Source organism: Canis lupus, chromosome 3 (assembly GCF_011100685.1).
Source record: "Canis lupus familiaris isolate Mischka breed German Shepherd chromosome 3, alternate assembly UU_Cfam_GSD_1.0, whole genome shotgun sequence".
In the NCBI taxonomy this organism is placed as follows: Eukaryota; Metazoa; Chordata; class Mammalia; order Carnivora; family Canidae; genus Canis; species Canis lupus.
The window spans coordinates 18288521-18312180 of NC_049224.1; the positions used below are offsets into that span (position 1 = coordinate 18288521).

General features: G+C 37.1%; 1 protein-coding gene across 1 annotated transcript in view; it reads right to left on the bottom strand.

Annotated features, from left to right (window-relative positions):
• Nucleotides 1-23660, bottom strand: part of ADGRV1 (adhesion G protein-coupled receptor V1) — a 518581-nt gene that overhangs the window by 288312 nt on the left and 206609 nt on the right. Inside the window, exons 77-82 of the mRNA XM_038532347.1 lie at nucleotides 20709-20951; nucleotides 14852-15259; nucleotides 8754-8938; nucleotides 3052-3301; nucleotides 2390-2529; nucleotides 695-855 (exon numbers count right to left, since the gene is read on the bottom strand). Of these exons, the coding sequence (XP_038388275.1) occupies nucleotides 695-855; nucleotides 2390-2529; nucleotides 3052-3301; nucleotides 8754-8938; nucleotides 14852-15259; nucleotides 20709-20951 (1387 nt within the window). The remainder of the gene's footprint in view (nucleotides 1-694; nucleotides 856-2389; nucleotides 2530-3051; nucleotides 3302-8753; nucleotides 8939-14851; nucleotides 15260-20708; nucleotides 20952-23660) is intronic.

Consider the following 23660-nt stretch of genomic DNA (forward strand, 5'->3'; position numbering starts at 1 on the left):
TCACAGAAGCAGCAGAGGATTGTAAAAGATGACTAAGAGCATGGAACGAGTGAGTATAGGCAGCAGAAAACCAGTTTAAGGAATTCTCAGACTCCCACCTACATAATACAGCAAATGAGAATAGTCTTATACTTCTCAAAAATTAAGGTACAGGTGAATAATTTGACAGACATTAATATAATTGGGGTTCCCATTCTTCCAGAAATGGAGCCTAGATATAGAAGGTAAGAGATAATTTATTTTTTAACACAGTGGTTGAGTATATTTAGAACTCCTAGACTGTATGTTTGGTTTTTTAAATGAATATAAAAAATGCTTTGTATATCTTATCTCAGACAATCCTAACATTCTATTGGAGAACCTGCCCTCTATCTCACAACACTAACTCTACCTTTGCCTGTTATCTAGCTTCTGTCTCACGCTGTATTTTATATTTTATGAGTTGAACTGTCTCTTCCTTATTATACTTTACTATATAATTATACTGTATCCTTTATTATATCCTCGTTATTCATTATATCACTACGCAGTTGGCCTTCTATAAACATCCACTCTATGAAGTAATGAATAAGACAATGGTAAAGTTTATCTTTTCCTAGTACTGATGAATTACAGTACATTTGCAAACATGGCAAAACAGACTTTCATTCTTATAAATGTTCAAAACTATTGAGGTAAAAATGCCACAACTGACCTGAGATACATATAAATCCAGAAGAGAAAAAAGCTTCATTGTATGAAGACAAGTTGTCGGTCTGGGCATAGACTGCGTACATGGACATGTACGAACAGGCACATTCCACGTAGTCTGAAGTGTCCTCGACCACTTTGCAAAACTGACTGTCAGACGACCAGCTAGGGCAAAAACACAATGGTCACTAATGCTCTTTAATCAACACGTGAGGTACTGAGATGGCTTTTAAGGTAAAAATAACTTGGTGAACTTAAGTGTTCTTTACTCAAGCATCAAGCAGACCAATTTTCAAGGAAAAATGCTGGAGGGAACATCTTGTCTTAGACATGACACAATAGGTCCCACAAGATACCTTAAGAAGCAGCCTAAATACTCACCAAACCTGCAAAAGCATTTCTGATACCAGAGAAGCTGGTCTTCTCAACAGAGCAGTGCTAGTGCCTAATCTGAAGCAAATACACCCCAGGTTTTCATCAGAAGGCATGCCTTCCTCACATTCGAAAATACCAAAGGATGGGCAGAGCCACTACACACACCCTCTTTACCCTTCCTCATTTCACAACTCCTTGTATTTCAAATCACGTAAGTTCCTTAAAAGATTTTCCACATTACTTTCTTCATCTTTTTTGTTTTTCTCTTTTGAAGCCACATATATTACATAAATGCTTTCTAGGGTTCTTTTGAATGTTTCTTCTAGAAGATCTGGCTTTTAACATAAAAACTCTGTCATGATTACAGCAAACGTCATGTCACGTGCCAAGCCTTCTGAGCGTTCTTCCGTGACCCCTGGTGGGGTCTCCTCCCTTTCAGTGCATCTTGAATCCTTTCCTTTAAGGGCGTAAAACCTAACCCTCACTGCAGATTCAAGTCTGAAACATTCATTATGAGTTATGGATTAAGGATGGCACAGTACCTATGTATTAAGTTTAAGATCTGTCACCAGGCATGCAAAATTTCAGCTGAAAATTATTTTTTCACAAAGAAAAAGACTAACCAGAATTTTGCTGTTTGGGGGGACAGTTGGTTACCCAACAAAGCTGTTAAATGTATTTAGAATTTTAGTCTGTGCAGCTGAAAGTCAGAAATAAACAGAACCAAGTGACTGGTTTGGAACCTCTACCCTCTGGGCAAGCAACGCCTGACCTTCCGGCATTAACTGAGCTCCGGGTGATAGAACTGCTAAGAAACCTGAGGCCAGGTGAGGCCAATGAGCTTCTACAGAAGAATCATTCTGTTCTCCCATTCCTGTGCATGGCTTAATTCCAAAATGTACTCCAAGCCATATGTGGACTAGAATTATAAATCCCTGCTAATCTCTCTAAACACAGAGCATCAGAGCCAGAACCATAAGCCAGATGGAAGGGGCAAAGAAAATTTCCTTTCCTGCCAATAAATTAACCAATAACCACAGGAAGGTTATGTGATTTGAGCAGAAGTCATGCTAGGTTCAAGGGAAGCAGTAATAATAAAGAAGTAAATAGTGTGCGAAACACACATTTAGGTTGTTGGGCTGCACTTGCTCCCTGCACAATGCTAGGCCACTTCCTATGCTGCTTTGTCATCTTTATGGCAGAGATTTGTCTCCACTCCACAAGTTTCACCTGAGGTCACCCTCTCTGTTCGGTACAGAAGCTGGGCTCAATGGTAATAGAACAGGGAAGGACTGCAATTTGATTTTAAAGAATTATTAAATACCTTGCAGCAGCCTGATTCCAAAGGAGACACAGAGACGTCTGGGGAATAATCCTAGGTTCAGCGGCATAAATCCTGTAGAGGACCTCATTGTTGTCAGTCAGGGGCTGTGAACTCTGACCTTTCACACTCAAAGATAGTACCTGCAGCACCACAACGCACAGAGAAATGGGTGATATTTTAAAATAAATGTCATGACTGAATTCTGAACTTTGATTCATATTCCTAGTTACTCTAGTCACTTGCTTAACGCCACTATTTATATTATTAGTTTCCTTATGAATGCGGGGAGTATGTTTTTTCATTGCAAACGTTCTACCTCTATTTCAGTTCCTGAGCAGCCTTCAGCTGATGATGCTCCCTTTAACTCCATGTCCAACTTCAATCAGGAGTGAGGAATATGATATGATATTAGTGAAGGCTACATTTTTTACTTCCCCCACTATATATGCTTTTCTCAATAAAACGTGAAGGAAATATTTCCAACTATATATATGAGACTATACATTCTACAAATAGTCCATAAAGATGGGACATGTCTCATAATTAGCTCACCATGTGTAGTCCTTCCCACAAATCTGATCACGTAAATGCATTCTGAGGAGTGTGTCTGCTAAGGAAAAAAATCTGTTTCCAACCACAGAATTCTTTAAATGATAGATTACCTTATTTTTCAGGGCATGGAGATTGTTTCCAGTTGTAAACCACTGCTGGCTGCTATACTCTGTAAACTGGACTAATGTACATGTACTTTTTCCAGCCATTATTTCTGCATCTGGAATCTCCAATAACCTCTCTGGAACTCGGATATAGTCACCTTCTTTTCCTTCAAACTTGTGCCCATTGATTTGCTGAGGATACCAGTGAAGAGCCAGGATGGACAAATATGGGCAACTGTCAAGGATAGTTTTGCTTCTAGAAGAGAAAAGCAAAGGCTCTGCTAAAATGGCATGCATTTACCTACGCATCTACTTATATTTGTTAAAATCCATGTACACAGGGGTTCTGTTCTTTATGCACAGCCATAGCATTCCTAGCTCAGAGGCAGTAAAGACAATGCACTTTCAGTTCTTTTGTGGTTAACGGTCATGATTTTTTGCACAGCACTTTCTGCATCCTTTGGCCTGATCCCCTTGTAATCTAAAACACGGGTTTAGGAAAGCTGTTTAATGGATATCAGATATAATCTGTGCCCATAAAATGTACTTTTTTGTTTTAGTCACATCAGTACTGGTGGAATAGTTTGAGGAAAGGGTGCACCACTAAATTGAAAACTCTGCTTTATTTAAGAATACCATAAGCCTTATATACCTAGAGCATGTTTTCATCAAGAGTTTACCTCATCTCTTTCTATCGTTAGAGCATTTTGAGTCTAATCATGTGATTGGTAAGAGAAACAACCTAGACCTGGGCTCACTCTATGACATCCCTGTTTAAACATTGTAGGCCTAAGATCCTGTGCTCTGTGAAAGTGCTTCCAAACCTCAGTATGTGTTGAAATCACTCGGAAGTATGTTTAAAAAAGATCATACCCCAGACTTACTCAGAAGAATCCTTGTCTGAAGAGGACGCTAGAGGTTCTACAAGTCTAATTTTTTTTTTTTTTACCACTCTGCCAAGGAACCTGATAAATCTTGTCTTGGACCCATTATGATTATGAACAATGAAGAGATACAAAAATAAATCAGATCTGAATCCTGCCTGAAGAAGTTTGGAGAATATTGGGATGTTAGGATAAAAATTATGCATTAAATGTTAAAAGTTATATGGACCACAACAGAAAAAGAGTATGAATAATTAAATCATGGATCTAAATGATACCTTATCAAAATCCCTAACCTGGGAAATGAAGCAGAGAATTGTAAACGGAAAATCTGAGAAGAAAAGGAAAGAGGAAGGGTTTTTTCCTCTAGTTAAATCCTCTCTCTAAAAAAATCTTCCATGGGGCTCCTAGGTGGTTCAGTCGGTTCTGACTCTTGGTTTGTGCTCAGCTCATGACTTCAGGATCATGAGACCGAGCACCAGGTTGGGGTCCTGCTCAGCCTGAAGTGTGCTTGAGATTCCCTCCCCCAAACCCCATTCTCCCCACATTCCTCCCTTTACTCATGTTCATGCATGTTTTCTCTCCCTCTCAAATAAATAAACAAAATCTTTAAAAAAAAATCTTCCATAACTTTAACTACATTTGAATCAGTGCCTTCAAATATCTATCTTTAATCCAGCCATTCACACAGGCACTGACCTCTGTTGTTCAAGACTCCTCCCCAAACATCTCAATCTGTATTCACAACAGCTCACCAAAAACTCATCTCTTCATCATCCCATCCAGCCTCCCATATCTTCACTGGTGACGGTAAGCTAAAAGCTGCCACTGCAGCACCCCCTGACAGGTACAGTGTGGTTGAGACCAATGAATCTCACCAACATGGTTGCAAACCCTCCACCCACTCTCCCTGGATCTACTGAGATTTAGCCCATCAGAGACATCCTGGATGCCAGTATCTTGGCATCTGAGACCAATCTAACACACACAGTACTCTACCTACCTCTGACACTAGTGTGCCAAATTCCTGGCCCCTCTCACTTACAAATGACTATACTCTCACTGACACTCCTAGATCCATGCCCTTCTACCACATTCTCTTTGATCAATCCCACAATCTGCTTTACATCCTGGTTGAAGTCAGAGGGAGAACTCCACATTAATATGTAGACTGGAACCACTACAAATCCAGTGACCAACCACAGCTGTGCCCTCAGTGCCACTTGACAGTTTTTACTTGGCTTCCAAGTAATTGCTCTAGATGTCATCATTCTCAACATCCCTGCTCAATTCCCAAATCTTTCACTCTCAGCAGATGCTCCTGAATACTGCTTAAGATAATGTATACATAACACATACCAGCATAGTCACCAGCTTTAGAGTTTTCCAGGTTAAAAAACAAAAAAAACAAAACAAAAAAAAACTAGTGTTGATAGCTCTTATTTTCTGTTTAATTTGTCACTGGATGATAATTCTTCCACTTAACGGTTTTCAAGTTACCATCCTCCCCAAGTCTGTGCCTTAATTTCAGTGCTCATCTTATCTGAACATTGATCTCCTATGCAGTCCTCCTATTCCTTGATTTATCACATTCTTAAACTTTTGACATTGTCTTCAACATGCTGCCTCTAAAATCTGATTCTTTCACACACATATGAATCCTATTGTATGTTTAATCTTTAAAGGCTCATGATTTCCCCAAAGACACCACACTATTCTTGGCTGACTGCCATTGGATGTGCTGCTTCCTTTCCACAGACAACTTGGAAGGAAAGGTAAGTTTGTGGAGAGGAAACACATGGCAGTAAACATATTGATCCATTTATTTATTCTATTCACTCGTTATACTATAACCACTGAAAATCCACCACAAACCAGATACCATTCCAAGCTTGAGAACATATTCAGCAACAAGGGAGAAAAGGTAACTCCTTCTGGGCATCTTACACTCTTCAATTCTCCCTATGCGGAGGGCACAAATATGGAAACCAACTTTCACAGCCAGGTGGATGGTTCGCATCTAAAACAACCTTAATATTCTAGTGATCTTGTACAAATATGGGAAAACAAAAGGAAAGAATTGGGATTATGGGGAATTATAAAGCTATGAACTATCTGGCTTCACTGAACAACACAGCTGAACATAGTTCAAGAGAGAAAAGAAAGGATATTTTTAACCACACACACTGTAGCCTCATTGTAAACTTACTTGTAGTAAAGAAATGATCCATTTCAGAGGTTTCTGAAGACACTGGAGACATGTATTAAAGGCACTGAGTAGCCAAACTGCTAATCACTGCTCTGAGATAGACGCTTAGGACCAGTACTGAGGATAGAGAAGGGGCCTCCAAAAAAGTTATGTAGAGCTTTTCTGATAAACACCATTAAGAAAAACCTGGGGCATCTGTGTGGCTCAGTGGTTGAGCATCTGCCTTAGGCTGGGACCATGAACCCGAAGAGTCCCACATCAGGCTCCCTGTGGGGAGATTGTTTTTCCCTCTGCTTATGCCTCTGCCTCTCTCTGTGTGTCTATCGTGAATAAATAAAATCTTAAAAAAAAGAAAACCTTGATCCTTAGGACTCACTCATCAGAGTTGAAAGAAGAGTACAGTGTAAAGGATGCTGGTTTTGTACCTTCACCTCAAGACTGACCCTGGCACTAACCTGGGATAAAAAAGTCTAGGGGCACTTTATAGCCACAGGGCTGGAAGTGGAGATTTTGTTACAAAGCAAGTGGTTACAGTCTCTTCTGACCACAAGGCATGGTGGCCAGCAAGGAATGTGGATGCAGGCGGGCCTGGGATTGAGGCCTCACCATGACTAATGGTCCGACCCTTGACAAGCTGTTTAAGGTCTCTCAGTTTCTATGTCTGCAAACAGGAATAATAAAAACCCTGCCTTGGACCAGATGCTAAAATGATCTTTTATAAGAATAAAATATGTATAATTTTTAGTAAGGATTATGCTGAAACATATAGTCTCCAATATATTATACTATTCTACCTACAAAAAAAGGCAACTTCATATTGTTCAGTCTAATACAATGTCAAGACTAGAGCAGAGGTACAGTTAATATCAGCTCTTCTTTTATTCCTTGATTTCTCTTATAACCCTTTTATATCTGGATTGACTATCTCTTTGAACTTCGTATGTCTTATGATCTAAGAACTAAAGTTAAAAGTTTTACATATCCGAATGTTATTTTAATTAACCTGTCAGAGTTCATAAAGGGCCCTATATAGATGATTTAAATTATTATTCCAGATTTTTAAAAAACAGTCTTCAAAATATCCCTGAATTTCAGTGTGACTTAATAAACACTGATGACAGCATTCATCAGCAAATAAATAATAAATGCTATAAAGATTTACACACTTTTATCTTTTTTAAGATTGTACTAATTTATTTGAGAGCTAGCAAGCACGAGAGAGAAAGCAAATTCAGTGGGGGAGGGGCAGAGGAAGAGGGAGAGGGAGAAGCAGACTCCCCACTGAGCAGAGACGGCTCCCGGGTGGGGGAGCCTCAATCCCAGGACCCTGGGATCATGACCTGAGCTGAAGGCAGATGCTTAACCGACTGAGCCATCCAGACGCCCCATATAAACACTCCTAATCAGATATGTCCCATTAAGTAATAGTAATTGCTTTCTTTTTAAAGATTTATTTACTTATTTTAGAAGGCGAGAGAGTGCGTGCTCATGCTTGGGGGTGAGAGGGGCATAAGGAGAGAATCTCCAGCAGACACCCTGCTGAGCCAGGAGCCCTCCTCCTGGAGGCAAGGCTCAATGTCAGGACTCATGAGATCACGACCTGAGCCAAAACCAAGTCAGTTGCTTAAGTGACTGAGCAACCCAGGTGCCCCTCAAAATCACTGCTCTTTAAATAACCTGTATTACTCTGTGAGAAGTGGAAGGACCACTCAATTTCTCAATTTCTAACCAATTTCTATTAGCCGTTTTTATGTTAGCTCAAATAGAAATTAAAAATTTTTAAGTCTTGGTACTATAGTGACTCAATTTACCTTTGGAATGCAATTTAAAACACCATATCTTCTGAAGAATATTAACATAAAGTTACAAAATTAATTATAAAATTGATAATGAACACAATGAACATTTTATTTTTTCCTTTTCCTCTTGTTTGCACTCTGTCATGAAACTCCAACCACAAAACAACTACTCAACAGGTCAACAACACGAGGAGAGCTGCTTCTAAATGGCTAAAATTGAACCATGACTCCACTGCCACAGCACATCAAAACATGTCTAAAATTTGGAGTCACCTTCCTTTTTCTCCTTAATAAAAGGATTTTTCCATACATAAAAGAATGTATTTTTTATCATCATAAGAGTAAGCAATAGATATTTTTTTAATTCTTAAAAAAAAATCCTTCACAACAAGAGGAATGTACTATTGACAGTATAAGTCCATTTTTCTTGACATAGTTACTATGCTTTCTTCAAATAATTACTTCATTTGCCCGTTAGATACAATGCATTGGGAGCCTGGGTGGTTCAGTCGGTGGAGCATCTGACTCTTGGTTTGGCTCAGGTCCTGATCTCAGGGTCGCGGGTTCCAACCCTGCATGGGGCTCTGGCTCAGAGCAGAGTCTGCTCACTGCCTCCTCGGACCCACCCCCCCCTCCAGCTCTTACATGAATAAATGAATGAGGAATGAATGAATGAATTATTATCTTTAAAGGGAAAAAGATACAATGCACTGACAGTTTAATCCCTAGTTACATTTAAATGTCATTTTGCATTGCATAGTACTTCATACACCGTGAAGGAACACATATAAGGTATTATTATTAAAAAACACTTACTTTTCACCAGGAGAGCCACAGGTAACATCAGTTAGCAGAGAAAAGGCAAAATTCTCAGTCACCTCAGTGAAGTGACTGAATCCTCTGGTGTCTTTGCGCTTTGGGTTAATAAGAGCACAGAGAATCTCATAAAAAAGATTTCGATTTTCAATACTGAGCACTTGGCTTTTTCCTTCAACAGTTATCTAGAAAAAAAAATTCCAGTATGAAAAAATATCTTCAAAAATAAAACTGCTTTAATGATATGTATGGTACAGTACATGTTCCTTATTAAGTTATTAAAATAAGCAAAATAAGGAGGAATCTAGGAAAAATTGGGATCAAAATTATATTTCAAATACACTTAAAAATACACTTGTACTTTAAAAAAGCATAACCATTTATAAAGAAGAGTTGTGATCAGCAAAATATTTTTTATTTGATAACTAGAGAAAGCCCAAAATAGTTGCATGGTTCATTTATTTTTTTATTACAATAATTAACATCATGAATTAAAATTAATCTCACTTTTATATCTACCCCAAGAATTCTTTTTCTTTTGTTCAACAACCAAAGAAATAAGTACAAGAATATTTGCCAACAACGGAAGCAAGATTATTCTTGATTACCTGGCATTCCATGAACAGAATCCACTACCTACCACCAAATTTCTAAAACATCAAATGAAAGACTCTTTTTCTAACTAAGAGTAGTCAGCAGCTCCTGGCACTCTTGCCTTTATCTGGAAGTATGAGCCCTCCTACCTTAAAGAACTAGGTTATTTGTTGTTTGAGGGACAAGGAGAGTAAGAGGAAAACAGCCTTCATGATTTATTTTGTTTTTCCTTGCCAGAGTGTCAAGGACCACATCTTTATTGTCTGACTAAGCATGGGTGTAAAGCCATTGATTTGTTATCCCACTATTCTTCTATACCTGAGAAGTCCCTATAAATCCTTCAAAATCCAAATTAGTCACCACTTGCTCTGTGATTTATACACTGTACCCCCACCTGCCAATATACATAATCACTCTCTGTGTAACTTGCACATACCTTTATAATGAATCTCTGACAGCACTGAAATGATTTGTTTGTCGCTACTACCAGGTGAGCTCATTGAGGAAGTTCCCTATGTTCCCCATATTATTTTTAAAGCTTTGTAATTTACACAGTGCCAAGGTGATAGCTGAACTCAAGATCTAAGTTTATAAGAATATCCATCGCAAAGAAAGTAAGGAGGAGAATCCACAGTATGGAGTAAGTATGGAGAATAATCCACAAAGAAAAGATGACAAAAATACAAAGTAAATGTATTTACTTATCTGGCAGCAAGACAAAGTAAAAATTTAACAAAGTAAAAATTTATCAAATAAACATTACAAGGAAGAAAGCAAACAGCCCACTGACTCCTGAAACAATCAACTGAATACATTAAATGGAAAAAAAAGCTCAGGAAACGCTCCCAGAATTCAGAGAAAATATAACAGATAAATAAAACAAATCTATAAGATACAACAAGCATATAAAAGAGCTGATAGAAGCAGAGAGAGAGAGAAAGAGAGAGAGAAAGCCACAGTGCCTTAATAAGCTAAAGAAATAGTCATGTCTAAAAATGCAGAGCTTGCTTTATACCCGAAAAAAGAAACACCACCAGATGCATCTGGGTGAGTTTTAAATATTATTTCAAGTGTTAAAAAAAATTCTACCAGAAACCAGATAGGAAAGAAAAATTACTAACAGAGAGACAAAAATTCAGTTTGACATCAGACTTTTTTTTGTAAATGAAATGCCAGAAGCCAATAAGAACATGTGCAGTTTTAAGAATTAAAGGTTGTCATCTAAGAATTCTAGAGCCATGCAAACTTTCATTCATATTCAAGGGCAACAGAAAATTCCCTTTAGTAAAGCACATAAAAAAACACAACAAAAAGGCCATTTATATAACCCCCGGTTTGTCTGGGTGCTATTCTCAGCAAGTTGTCCTAACTTCTCTAGTTTTCACAACAATCCTGATAGAGAGGTGCTGGTGTTACTTTGTTTCCAGGTAGGGAAAATGAAGCAGAAAGAGGCTGCCTAATTTGTCTGAGGGCATGAATATGGTGAATGGTCAAACCCAGGAGACACTTGTGACAGCTGCCCTGCTCTGACTCAAAACATTAGCTGAGTCTCAATCGCTGTCAGCGTGATTATAAAATAAACCAAATGTAAAAAATAATTCTTGAAAAAGAAGATCTATGATATAAAGAAGTATATGATGAAATATTCTGGCCATAAAAGGCCATTTTACATAAACAACAATAAAAAGAACCCCCAGGGCAGCCCAGGTGGTTCAGCAATTTAGCGCCGCTGCCTTCATCCTGGAGACCTGGGATCGAGTCCCGCATCAGGCTCCCTGTATGGAGCCTGCTTCTCCCTCTGTCTGTGTCTCTGCCTCTCTCTCTCTCTCTCTGTGTCTCAAATAAATAAAAAATTAAATTAAATTAAAAATTATCAAAGTTGACTTACAAAAATATAGAAAATCTGAATGAACCATGGGAAAAGGTTTTAAAACTGTCAGGAGAGAAAACAAAAAAGAACTTTGTTGGGGGAAGAGGGGTATCAAACTTTCACAGAACAAAGTATTCCTGTGCTCTTTCAATTGTTCCAGAACACAAAATAAGAGGCAACACCCCCTGACTCATGTTTTACAAGCTTCAATGACCTGGAAACCAAATCCCAAAGAAATTAAAAATTTGCATATCAAACCCAGCGGTCTTAAAAGACTGATAATATTGTTAAAGCAACCAACAGCATTTTAAATGATTTTCATTGCACCATGCATAGTAGGAAAATGAAGGGATAGAATATTAGGTCACAGCAAAAATTTTCCAAAAGCCACAGCTAGATTTTATCCAGAAAATCTTTATAGTGAATCATTTAAAGCTGTTGTTCTTTTGGGTACAGTACTTGTTTCTTCTGTTCTGATGAGTATAACAATACCTAAGATTTATGGAGTTCTCCATATAAAGAAAGGCACAGCAGGGAACAGATTCTATTTTTAAAAAGTTAGAATCTGGGGAAAAATAAAACTTACAAATATGAAACAATTTCACTCAAAATACAAGACCTTAGAGAATGAAGTTGAATCTAGTATTTGGAAGCTCTATTCTATACTCTTGATTTTGAGGATATCTTAGAAGTCTATATGTATTAGGTACACATGGGATATATGAAGGCTTGACAAGTAAAGTACAGGGGACTCTAAGCAAATATCAGATAAACAACCAATATTTGTTTGATACAAGTATATCCCAAATACTCCATGCAACATTTGTCATTTGTGATATACTGAAAAATGTATTGTTTACCTGAAATTCCTGGTTAACAGGGCATCCTGTGTTTTTATGTTAAAATGTTAACCTAATTATATGTGATTATCTACATTTTCAGGCCTGTTTCATTACTGTCTTATTTGCATTATTATAAATGTCTAAAATATAATTTCTTTCTTTTTTGCATGTTAGGAACACACCAGGGTCTTCTTAATAGCTATTATTTTTTCCCAATTTTTGTTATTATAAGTAATGTTGACATAAACATTCCGTTACACATGTATTTGCACAAATGCTTCCCACAACCATTAGTTGTCTTTTTTTTTACTTTCCCTCACCACCTAAGTTTTACTGAGATATAAGTGACAAATAACATTAGTTGTCTTTTGACTTTCCTTATGGTATATGCAGAGAGAAATTTTGTTTAAACTTTATATGGTCAAGTTTGTTAAACTCTTTTCCTTTAAGGCTTCTGGGTTTTGTTTTATGCTTTAGAATTAACTTCTCCACTTCAAACTTATATATTACAAATGATTCATCCATGTTTTCAGCTAATACTTTTATGGTTTCATTTTTGCAATTCTCTGATATGTCTGAGATTTATTTTGCAGTAGGGTTTAGGATACAGATCCAGCTCTGTTTTTCTTTTACATGGTTAAATCACCTGTATCAGTAACATTTACAGAATAAGAATTTTTGACCCATTAATCTGAAATGTCACTTCTAGCATGTTTGAGATTTTCTTATGTGCTTGCATTTATTTCTGCACTTTCTGTTCTATTCCTCTCATGTCAATATCTATGCCTAAGACAGCATCACCCCCTGTTTTAATCACTGTAAGATCATAATACATTTTTCATATTTAGTGTGGTGAGATCACTGCCATTTTCTTCTTTTTCATAAAATTTCTGCCCATTCTCACATGTTTCTTTTTCCAGGTCAACAATGGTATCATTTTGTCCAGGTTAAAAAACAAAACAAAACAAAATAACTTACTGCTATTTTGATAGGGAATTATAGGTTAATTTACAGAAAACTGTTGACTCTATGACATTGAGTCTTTCTGTTGTGGGACAAGGTATAGGTTTCTATTTATTCAAGTGTTTCATGTTGCTGAGTAGAATTTTTCAATTTTCTTTATATATTATTACATATAACATTATATAAAACATAAAATGTATAAATTATCGAATAAGTCAGTTACTCAGTAATGACATACATATAAAAATTGAATTTGAGAAGACAATATGCCACAATATTAAAAAATATTTTAGTAACAATACATGATTTGAAAATAATCATGTTTGCTAATGGTTATTCAAAAAAATTTACATTTTTCCATAGGAGTTTCATTCATAATTCAGTTTCATTATTCATGACAGACTCAACAAAAACCAATTAAGAAGTACTACTTGACAATGCTAGTTAAAGAAATGTTGATTCTAGGGGGATCCCTGGGTGACTCTGTGGTTTAGCACCTGCCTTTGGCCCAAGGACATGATCCTGGAGACCCGGGATCGAGTCCCACATCGGGCTCCCTGCATGGAGCCTGCTTCTCCCTTTGCCTGTGTCTCTGCCTCTCTCTCTCTCTCTCTCTCTCTCTCTGTCTGTCTCGCATGAATAAATAAATAAAAGCTTAAAAAAGAAAAAAAAGAAATGTTGATTCTAGACCAATAATATGTAGCTCTCTTATATAACTCATTGAGGGGGAAAAAAGGAGCAGAATCTTTTTCTTCTCTAAATCATATGAATAAAGGTTATCTTTTCTAAAATGCCACTGTGCATTCTTTCCCTCTTCTTAGCCAAATCAACTTGTTACTGTCCTATGCCATTTCATCATGAGAAAATTTAAGTAACAATATTTCCCACAGTAAATTCTTATCTCTAGAACTTTCTTTGCATGAAATAGCAGTCACTTCTCTCTGTTTTACAAGCTATTTGGCAAGGCTTCCTCTTCTTGCCTGTGTACTTTATAATTTTCTTTTCTACCCTTCAGGCATCGTATTTAAAAGACAGCATGAGAAGTAAAATAGGCATGATAATCTAAAAACCCATTGTTAGCATTTTAAGTATTTAAGGGTCACCATGTAAAAATACAGTATTTATAAATTCACATGTATGTATTCAATATTTTTCATTCTTGTATATAAATATATTGATAAGAAATATCTTGAATAAGAAAGCCCCAAAGAAATCCCCATGAGTCTTTTCCTTTAATAATAATTCTTTTCAGATCTCTTCTTTTACTTACATTTTTAGGATAATCTCCATTTCATCATTCGCAGATGTGTAAATAAATAAATGTGTTAAAACTAAACCCAAGTTGATCTAAGTCCACACCAATCTGGTCATTCTTTATTTCTCCTTTTCTGAGGGAGTGTTCAGGGCCCAGGAGGAACAGGGAACAAGCAGAGGGTAACAGCTCCCGTTACGTGGAAGAACTATGTAACCTAGGCCAAGTCTCTCTTTTTATATACTCAAAAAACTGAGATGCAACTTAAGAGAGACTCATCCAGTTTCTGGAGAATCAGAAAGAGCTTTTAGCTTCTGACATCTGATGCTCCTTTTCAGATGCTGGGTTGTCCTTACTGCTGCAGTAGAATACTGATCATTCTCCAAGTTTAAGACTGAAGTTTCCAGACACACAGCAGTCACATCCATGAAAAGTAGTATCAGCTTGGTGCATTTCACTCTTATGTTCAGAAACTTAACCCTGCCATAATTTCATGACAACTGACATTATAACTGTTTTATTTTTAATTTATGAAATTTAACTAACCCGACTGCTAACGCTTGCAAGGGCTTCTTACCTTATCTATTAAATGCATCACGGCACTGAGCTGTTCCTCCGTGTTCTCCGTGGCCACTTTCAGGCTGATGCTGTGCAGTACTCTGTTAAGAATGTCATCATCCAGGGGCTGTTGTAACTGATCTGCAAGTCCCCAAAAGGACTGCGAATCCGCATCAGAGACTAGAGTGATGTTAGCTGTCCCATACACTTGATCAATTCTGGCCCCACCTTTTGGGTCAAAAAGCACAATCTGGAAGCGTTTAGGAAATGGATTCAAAGACCCTGTCTCTGGTGTTAGGATGACATCCAACATGGTGTTTCTCTGGCCAGGTTCAAAGACCAAAGTCCCTTCAGTTCTCACAAAATCCTTCCCAGAAAGAGCTGGAGAGATGAGAGTACGGCCAATTGTTTCAGTGCTCCTCAACTCCTAGAAATTAAACACCACCATTGAAGTGAAACTGTAACACCTCTGATCTTGTCCTGAACAAACTCTTATTTCTTAAGCAAATCTTATTTCTCTTAAGCAAACTGATGGGCCATAACAACATTAATACTAAAACATGGGTTTTATACTTCTTCTAAGCTACTAAGATAAATTAGGGAGAAAAATATACATCATAGTGATGATGTTAGGAAAAACAGATGCCTTGCAGCATGCCGATGATGAGGATTAGGAAAGAAATGGCACTACTGCCTTGTGGAAGTTCTGGAATTGTGAACACACTTAAAAACTGTGCTTTAAACAACACATGCTGCACAACAGCAGTATGGAGGAAAGGGATATTTACATTTTCATTCTCACCTGCAAATTTTGGGAAGATGGAGGAAGGAATTAAGGGAAGGAAGATGGGAGGCGGACAAAGGAGAAGAAACTGATTTCCTGTTGGTCACACTTAAGATGTGAAAATACCCTAAAGATTAAGGTCCTGGCTGTATAGACTTGTGAATTTCTTCAAACCATGGTTATTAAAAGTTTTTTTTAAATTTTATTATTAGAGAGAGAGAGAGAGAGAGAGAGAGTGCATAAGCAGGGGGATGGGCAAAGGGAGAAGCAGACTCTCTGCTGAGCAGGGAGCCAGACACAAGGGCTTGATCTCAGGACCCCAGGATCATGACCTGAGCCGAAGGCAGTCACTTAACTGACTGAGCCACCCAGGCGCCACTAAAAGATTTTTTTTTAAGTGAAGCATGGGAACTTAATCAAGAAAGAACAAAAGAGATTGCCTGGGTGGTGCAATAGGTTGAGCGTCCAACTCTTGGTTTCAACTCAGGTTGTGATTTCCCTGTGGTGGGACTGAGGCCCACAACAGGCTCTCTTCTGAGCACGGAGTCTGCCGGGCACTCTGTCTCCCTCCCCCTCTGCCTGTCCCAATGCTCGCTTGCTCTCTCTCTCTCTCTCGAATAAATAAATAAATCTTAAAAAAAAAGAAAGAACAAAAGTAATGTATATTTATTTACTACTGAGCCAACAGATACTCAACTATGCCAGGTGGAATACTGTGGATGGAGAGGTGAACACCAGAATACCTGCATTCATGGCACCTATTTTTTTTTTAAGATTTTATTTATTCATTCGTGAGAAACAGAGAGAGAGAGGCAGAGACACAGGCAGAGGGAGAAGCAGCCTCCATGCAGGGAGCCCGATGTGGAACTCAATCTCGGGACTCCAGGATCACACCCTGGTCCAAGGGTGGCGCTAAACTGCTGCGCCACCCGGGCTGCCCCATGGCACCTATTCTAGCATACAGTATGAAAGTTACAGAATTAACAATGTAATTTTACATGAGGAGGAATTTTTGAAGAAAAATAAGACTACGTAAGGCAATACAGGGTGATGAGAAGGGTACTATTTTAATACTGCTGGTCATAGAAGCTCCTGATGTGATATTTGAGCAGAGACCTTAGTGATGGAAAGAGACCACATACACCTGGGGGCAAATATTCTAGGCAGAAGGCATAGCATTACAGAAGCCCTGAGATGGAACCATCTTAGAATGTCAGAGGAAGAACCAGAAGGTCAGTGTGATTAGAAGGATGAAAGATTAGAAGGATGAAAGATGTGATTAGAAGCTGACATCAGAGAGGTAGGCAGGGTCAGACAATATACATTATATAAAGGGTGGCAGGAAGACAATGGAGGATTCCTGCAGGAGAATGACACATTTTATCTTAGATTTTCATGAGTATTCTGGCTCTTGTGCTAGAGCAGGGGATGAGCATGGAGGCAGGGAGAAGAGATAGGACATTTCTCATTACTTCATGCAAACACAATGGTAGCTTGGAATAAGGCTGTATGAATGGAAGAGTGAGAAGTGCTCCAAATGGAAATATATTATGAATGTAGAGTCAGTAGGGCTTTCTGGTTAATTCCATGCTGGGTGGAGAGAAAGAGGAGAATAAGGATAGCTGTTTGCCCAAATGAATGATGGGAAACTGGGGGAAATACTGTTATGGGAGAAATCAAGAGTTTTTTAGTATACACAGTAAGCCTGAGATGCCTTTTAGACATTCAAATGAGGATATCAAGTATGAGCAATCAGATATAAGTCCAGATCAAGGGTGGTAAAGAGGCTGGCAATAAAAACTGCAGTTCTCATTTTATATACAATATTTAAAGAAAACAGGTTTTGGTGGTCTAGCCAGGGAATGAGTCTTGGTGGACCCCAGCATGTATTGGTCAGGAAGACGAACACAGGCAACAGGAAGGAGCTGTCGTGAGGGAAGAGCTAAGAGTAGGAAAAAGTGGTGTTCCAGAAGCACAAAGGAGAAGGGCATGCTTCTGTAAGGAAAAAGTGACCATTTTTGGCAAAAAAAAAAAAAAAAAAAAATGAAAAGCAGATGAAGCTAAGGGTTTTCGAGAGCATCTGCAGCACAGCGGTGGGAAAACCAAACCAAACCAAAAAATCTCCCTGAAGCAAACAACACAATAGCCTATTGACTTCAGAATGCATACAGTATCCACTGGCATACTATCTAACAGAAGAAGTAAGAGCTACAAACTTCAGCATGGGTATTGCACAGAAACGTGATGAGCAAAACCAGCACACCATAAAACAATACAACCGGAAGAATCTCATTTGCATAGTTTCCTAAAGAGGTAAACCTATACAGCACATGGTAGGTGATAAAATCATAAATAAAAGCAAGGGAATATTTCAACATGAAATTCAGGATGGAAGTTACTGGCAAGAAGTGGAGAGTTATCTTATAAGAAAAAAGAAGAATGGTATCAGAGAAGGGTTCACCATGGCTAGTTCTATGAGTCCAGTAAAGCTGGATCTCTTAAACTGGATGGTGGTCCTTTTATGATTATAAACTGCATATATACACTCTGTCCACTGTTTTCTGTTAAATTTATTTCACAATTCAGATTTTTAAAGGAAAAGGAACAATTGAAATGTTCTTGTGTTCCAAAAATACATATTACAAAAGCAAACAAGGATTATGCAATTTAAAAGCAATGACAAGGGGCTCTTTGGTGGCTCATCCACTTGGGCGTTTGTCTTCCACTCAGGTCATGATCTCAGGGTCCGGGATTGAGCCTCAGGTCAGGCTCCCTGTTCAGTGGGGGGCCTGCTCCTCCCTCTGCCTCTGCCCCTCCCCCTGCTTATGCTTCCTCCCCTTCCCTTTCTCCCAAATAAATAAAATCTTTTAAAAAAATAAAAACTCAAAAAATAAAAGCAACAACAAAAATCAATATAGTAATATATTTCGAAAAGAACAGGCAATGGGAGAAGAAGAAAAGTCTCTTGAACTTGTGTTATAGTACATGTATATATAAATAAAAGTATTTGGATGTGGCTTTCAAAGATGGCTTAGCCATAGGCCTATTTAAAGATAACTGGAATCAGTGATATTTTCACTATCTCAAATCCTTATATCTTTTAATTTTATGTCATAAACACATAGATATAAGGGAACTTATATTAAGACTGTAGTATTTATGTACTGAGAACACTGACCTGCCAAAGGGTATGTATGTTACAGCTCCTATGTTAAGTATATTATTGTAATTTATTTAAAGTACAATGAAAATTGATATCTTTGTAATAGAATAGTTAGTCCATAATTATTTTCTCATTCCCACCATCTACTAGAAAAGAGAATTATACGTCTTTGTCTCTAGTTGTATGTCCAGCATTCAGAGAGAAAAAATGCAGTGTCAGTGAAGGAAAAGGAAAATAAAATGATACCAGAGAAGTGAGACTTTCATTAAATTTTTAAATTAATTTTTTAGATTTTGAGGTAATTATAGATTCACATCAGTAGTAAGACATAACAGAGAGTGCTCTCCTGCACCCTTTATTCAATATCGCCCCTTGGTAACATCTTATAGAACTATAATATATCATAACCAGGATATTGACATTGATAAAGTCAATATACAGAACACTTTTATCACCACAGGGATCCTTCATGTTGATTTTTAGAGTGTTATAAAACTGCTATGACTTACATACTAGTGATAGCATGTGTTTTTCAGGGAATCATTTATGACGAATCTAGAAAGAATGTAAGTGAATCTGACAGAAATACTGGCATTTTCAGATTCTTATTTTGGCAACTTCAAACTCTCTCTCCTTTGAGTGCATGAACTAATTTATAATGTACCTCAGATCTCTTTATTACCTGTTCTTCATCTCCAGTCCCCCTTCTTCCACTCTACAAAGTAGTGAGCATATGATGATATACTTCACAGAAGAAGAATGAAGCACATGTTTTATCCCCATTTCTCTTCCTATCTTCAATGCTCAAGAGAAAAAATACTAAAATCTCCCCAATGTGAATCAAGATCCCTCTCTTCGTGTTCATACCACTTCAAGGCTATGTAGAATGGAGTTTATTTCTAGAGTCTCATATGATAGTTTTGTCTTCTTGTTTGCCAAGCTGTGGACTGTCACAAAGACCAGCTTTTCTGCCTGGCAAGCTTCCAGACAGCTCACTATCCACAGTTCTGGTTCTAATCTCTCATCCCTGACTCTGTAATTGCTACTGAAACTGACTGCACATAAATTGTACTTGTTCTACATGACTGAGCCACCCAACAGTGACACAACCAAATACGTACTATGTTGCAGTTTATAAATAAAACACAACAGAAACCACCATTGAAACCCTAATGAGTCACCAGGTTTGGAATCTTGAAATGGGAAATGGCAGCATTGACCAGAATAGTGGTTTCCAAACTGGATTTCTTCGAGTTAGAGGAGTCAAGAGAAAAAATAAGGGGGGGGGGGGGGGGCGGGGACGGTGAAGGTGGCTGGAAAGGTATATGGTGCAATTTGGACCAATCCTAGGGTCTGGTCACTTAGTGTTATATAGCATTGCTTTGCAGAGTCCCTGGTTACCCATCTACTCCCTCCCTTCACCTCAAGATTGTCTAATAGGAGGGATGTGAAGAGTGGCATTGACACCATGAACTCAGGGATTTAAAGAAACCTAAAGATCAATTAGTGTGTGATGTTTTAGAGAAGGAGATTTTCAACTATTTCTCATTCTCATACAGAACATAACAAAGTCTGTTACTTTTTTTTTTTTTTTTTTTTTTTATAGATCTTACTTTTTGTTTCTGGTCTTCCACAGTTACATTCTGGAAAAATGTTAACTCCCTAGAGATTTTATAAAAGAGATTTATGTAAGACACTTTGCACTGTATTGTTACCTTTCTCAAAAAAAGAAATACAAAAGACCATCACTTTAAAACATGACTTAAGTGAAATAACTGAATTGTTTCAAGGACAAAGCTTAATGTAATAATAGGGCAAATTATGATGGCATTATGAGAAAATAATGTTATCAATTATTCTTTCTCATTATGTAAGTTATAGGTAAAGAAGAAAACTTTAATGTAGGTTAATATATATTCATGCTCTCACCTGGGTACTGAAGTTAACAGACATCATCAGTCCTGTCCCAGAATCTCTGGTCACCTGCAAACTGATTAAAGTGGCCTTCTTATGAACCACTGGCAGCCGAGAACCCACAGAAAAATACACGAGGCTTTGAGGTTCGTCACTCGGTAAGAATGTAATCTGTGCAAATCTGGCACTATGGTTTATTGCTGCTCCAGCACTTATTTCATACAGTTCCACAAAAAAAACCATTTCAACTTGAGGTATCTGACAATTAGAAAATTAAAAAAAGAAGGATGATTACCAATATGTTTCTATTTTTAGATCATTCTGGTATTAAGAAATAGTTTTATTTATATACATAATTATAAAAATAAATACATATCTGGAGATACATTCTGTATAATCATAGGATTAAGCTCTCATGTTAGATTACCACAGGGTTTATTTTTTAGGATTTTCCTTAAGAAACACCTTTACTCTCTCTGACTGAGCTTCTTACTAGAAAAATCAGTGTCAGGAGACAATCTATATGTACTTCAATAAGTAAAAGGATAAATAAAACATATTCATACAATAAAATGCTCTGTAGTAGCTAAAAGTCATGAACTATTTCAATATTTTTCAAAGTGGATGGACCTGAAAACATGCCAATGAGTAAAAATAATCAAGTTGCATAATGATATGTATAGCACAATACAATAAATGTAAGGTTTAAAATTAGATAAAGCTTACTACAGAATGTGATGGATACATATTTAGGTAAAGATTTAAATAAAATAGGTTCCCAGTTATGGAATGAATAGCTCATGGGAATAAAAGGCAGAGCACAAGGAGTACAGTCAATGGTACTGTGATGGTGTTGTATGGTGACAGATGGTAGCTACCCTGTGAGTATGACATAACGTATATAAATGCTGAATCATTATGTTGTACACTTGAAACTAATGTAACATTGTATGTCAGCTATACTCAAAGAAATTAAAATAAATAAAATAACAATTGAAAAAATACTTATATCTCAAATTAAAAAAACAAATGCTCCCAATATCATTGTGACAGTAGCTGGCTGGGGTTGGGTTGGGGACAGGGCAGGGTGTCCAGCTGGGGAACAACACTGAGAATAAGGGGAAAAGAGAGCCTCAACTTTGTAAGGTTTTATTTTTAAAAGATTATACAGAAATATGGCCAAATATTTATAATAGTCAATTCTGTAATTTTATGTATTTTTCAAAATTTACCCAAATTCAGTATCAAATAAGTCTAAATTTAGTCTGCTGGTTATAGATTGTCATGTTTCATCCCAGTTCTTTATTAGCAATCTCAAAAAAATTATTCTCTAAAGTCTGAATTCAATTTGTAACATACTGTTACTCACCTGTTTTTACTTATTTATTCTTACATAATAATCTAAAAATCTTAGCAGTACTGTGAACTTTCTGGCATAATTCAAAGAAGCTAAGCTTATACATTTTTCAACTGCTTGTGTCATTGTCCAATTTGATATAATACATTATTTTTACCAATCAGGGGCCTTATTCATCATTTGCTTTATGATCATTTTGATAAGAATAATTATGTCATGAAACAATACAACAAACTTTAATATCATGCAAGGGTAAGTCGAATTTTAGTCAAACAGTAAATGAACTTAATTTCATTTTATTATTTGAAGAAATATATTTAGCTTCTCCATGGCGCATATCATTCTTTACTTTTCCTGATCAACTGTCAGTAATATTGAAATATGGAGAGTATTCTTCTCACTTTTGAGAAACTAAATTCGGCAAATACAATGAACTAAAACACGAGGAAAGTATAGGTAACGTCTTCAGGAATTGTTATTCCCTAAAGGCCAAGTGAGCTTGAATTCACAGTAATTTCATGTAACTAAGGATGTCAGCACAATAGATTGCAACATAGAAGCTTGCCTTTATTTTCCAGTGAAATATTTCTTCCCTTTGTGATGATGATTAGAACGTTACTTATAAAAACTCAGAGTCAAAAGAAAATGTTATAATCTCAGTAAAGAATCATCTAAAACTGAACAGCACATTGATGGGTGCCAACACATAATCAGACTAGAGACAAATGAATCTTATAACAAAATACTCTATTCAAACAATATTTCTGAATCTTATTGGGAAATCAAAACTCACAGATCATATCTGCACCTCCCTAGACTTCAACATGACTTGGAGACTTCACAAGAACCCATTTCATGTTTAACTGCCATAAGTTCCTTTCCTGGTTAGGTCAGAAGCATTCCAGGGTGAGCTTTTGCTCAACTAGTACATAATTATTTTTCATGGCCCTACATCTGCTCAGAAGTGGACAAAGTAATAATAAAATAATATCTAAATTTTTTAAAAAAATATTTGCAGCAAATTTTTAGTAATCTGTTGACTTTAACCAGATTTTGTGGGTTAAGAGTATGCCTCCTGAGTTAATTCACTATCACTTTTACACATTTTGGTAATATAAAACCATTCAATAAAGCAGCAGAGAAAGGGGAAATGGTCTGGAATTCAAAAGACAAGTTCTAATCTTGGCCAAGTAGCTGACTGAGGAAATTTACCTAAATTCTTCGTAACTTCAAAATGAAAATAGTCATTGGACATATGACAGAGTAGAAAAACTTTATGTCAAACGTTGGGAGACTGGATTGAAGCTATTAGAAACCACCATTAATCAGTGATGTCATTCTATGGATGAATGTGTTGTGTTTGCTGTGTTGCGTTGTTGGGCTGTAATTACTCCCTCCCTAACCACTAGTGTTAATGTAGCAACTGCTCAAGCCCCTGAATTGCCTTAGGCTCCATTCCCATCCATCCTAAATAACAGTAATACAACCCTCTCTTATGAAGGGGCAACTCCCTCTAAGAACTGTCCAAGCAACTCTTCTCATTCATTACCTCATTTAATCTAACAGTGAACGCTGTTACTAACCCAATCAAATACAGAAGGCTCAGGAAG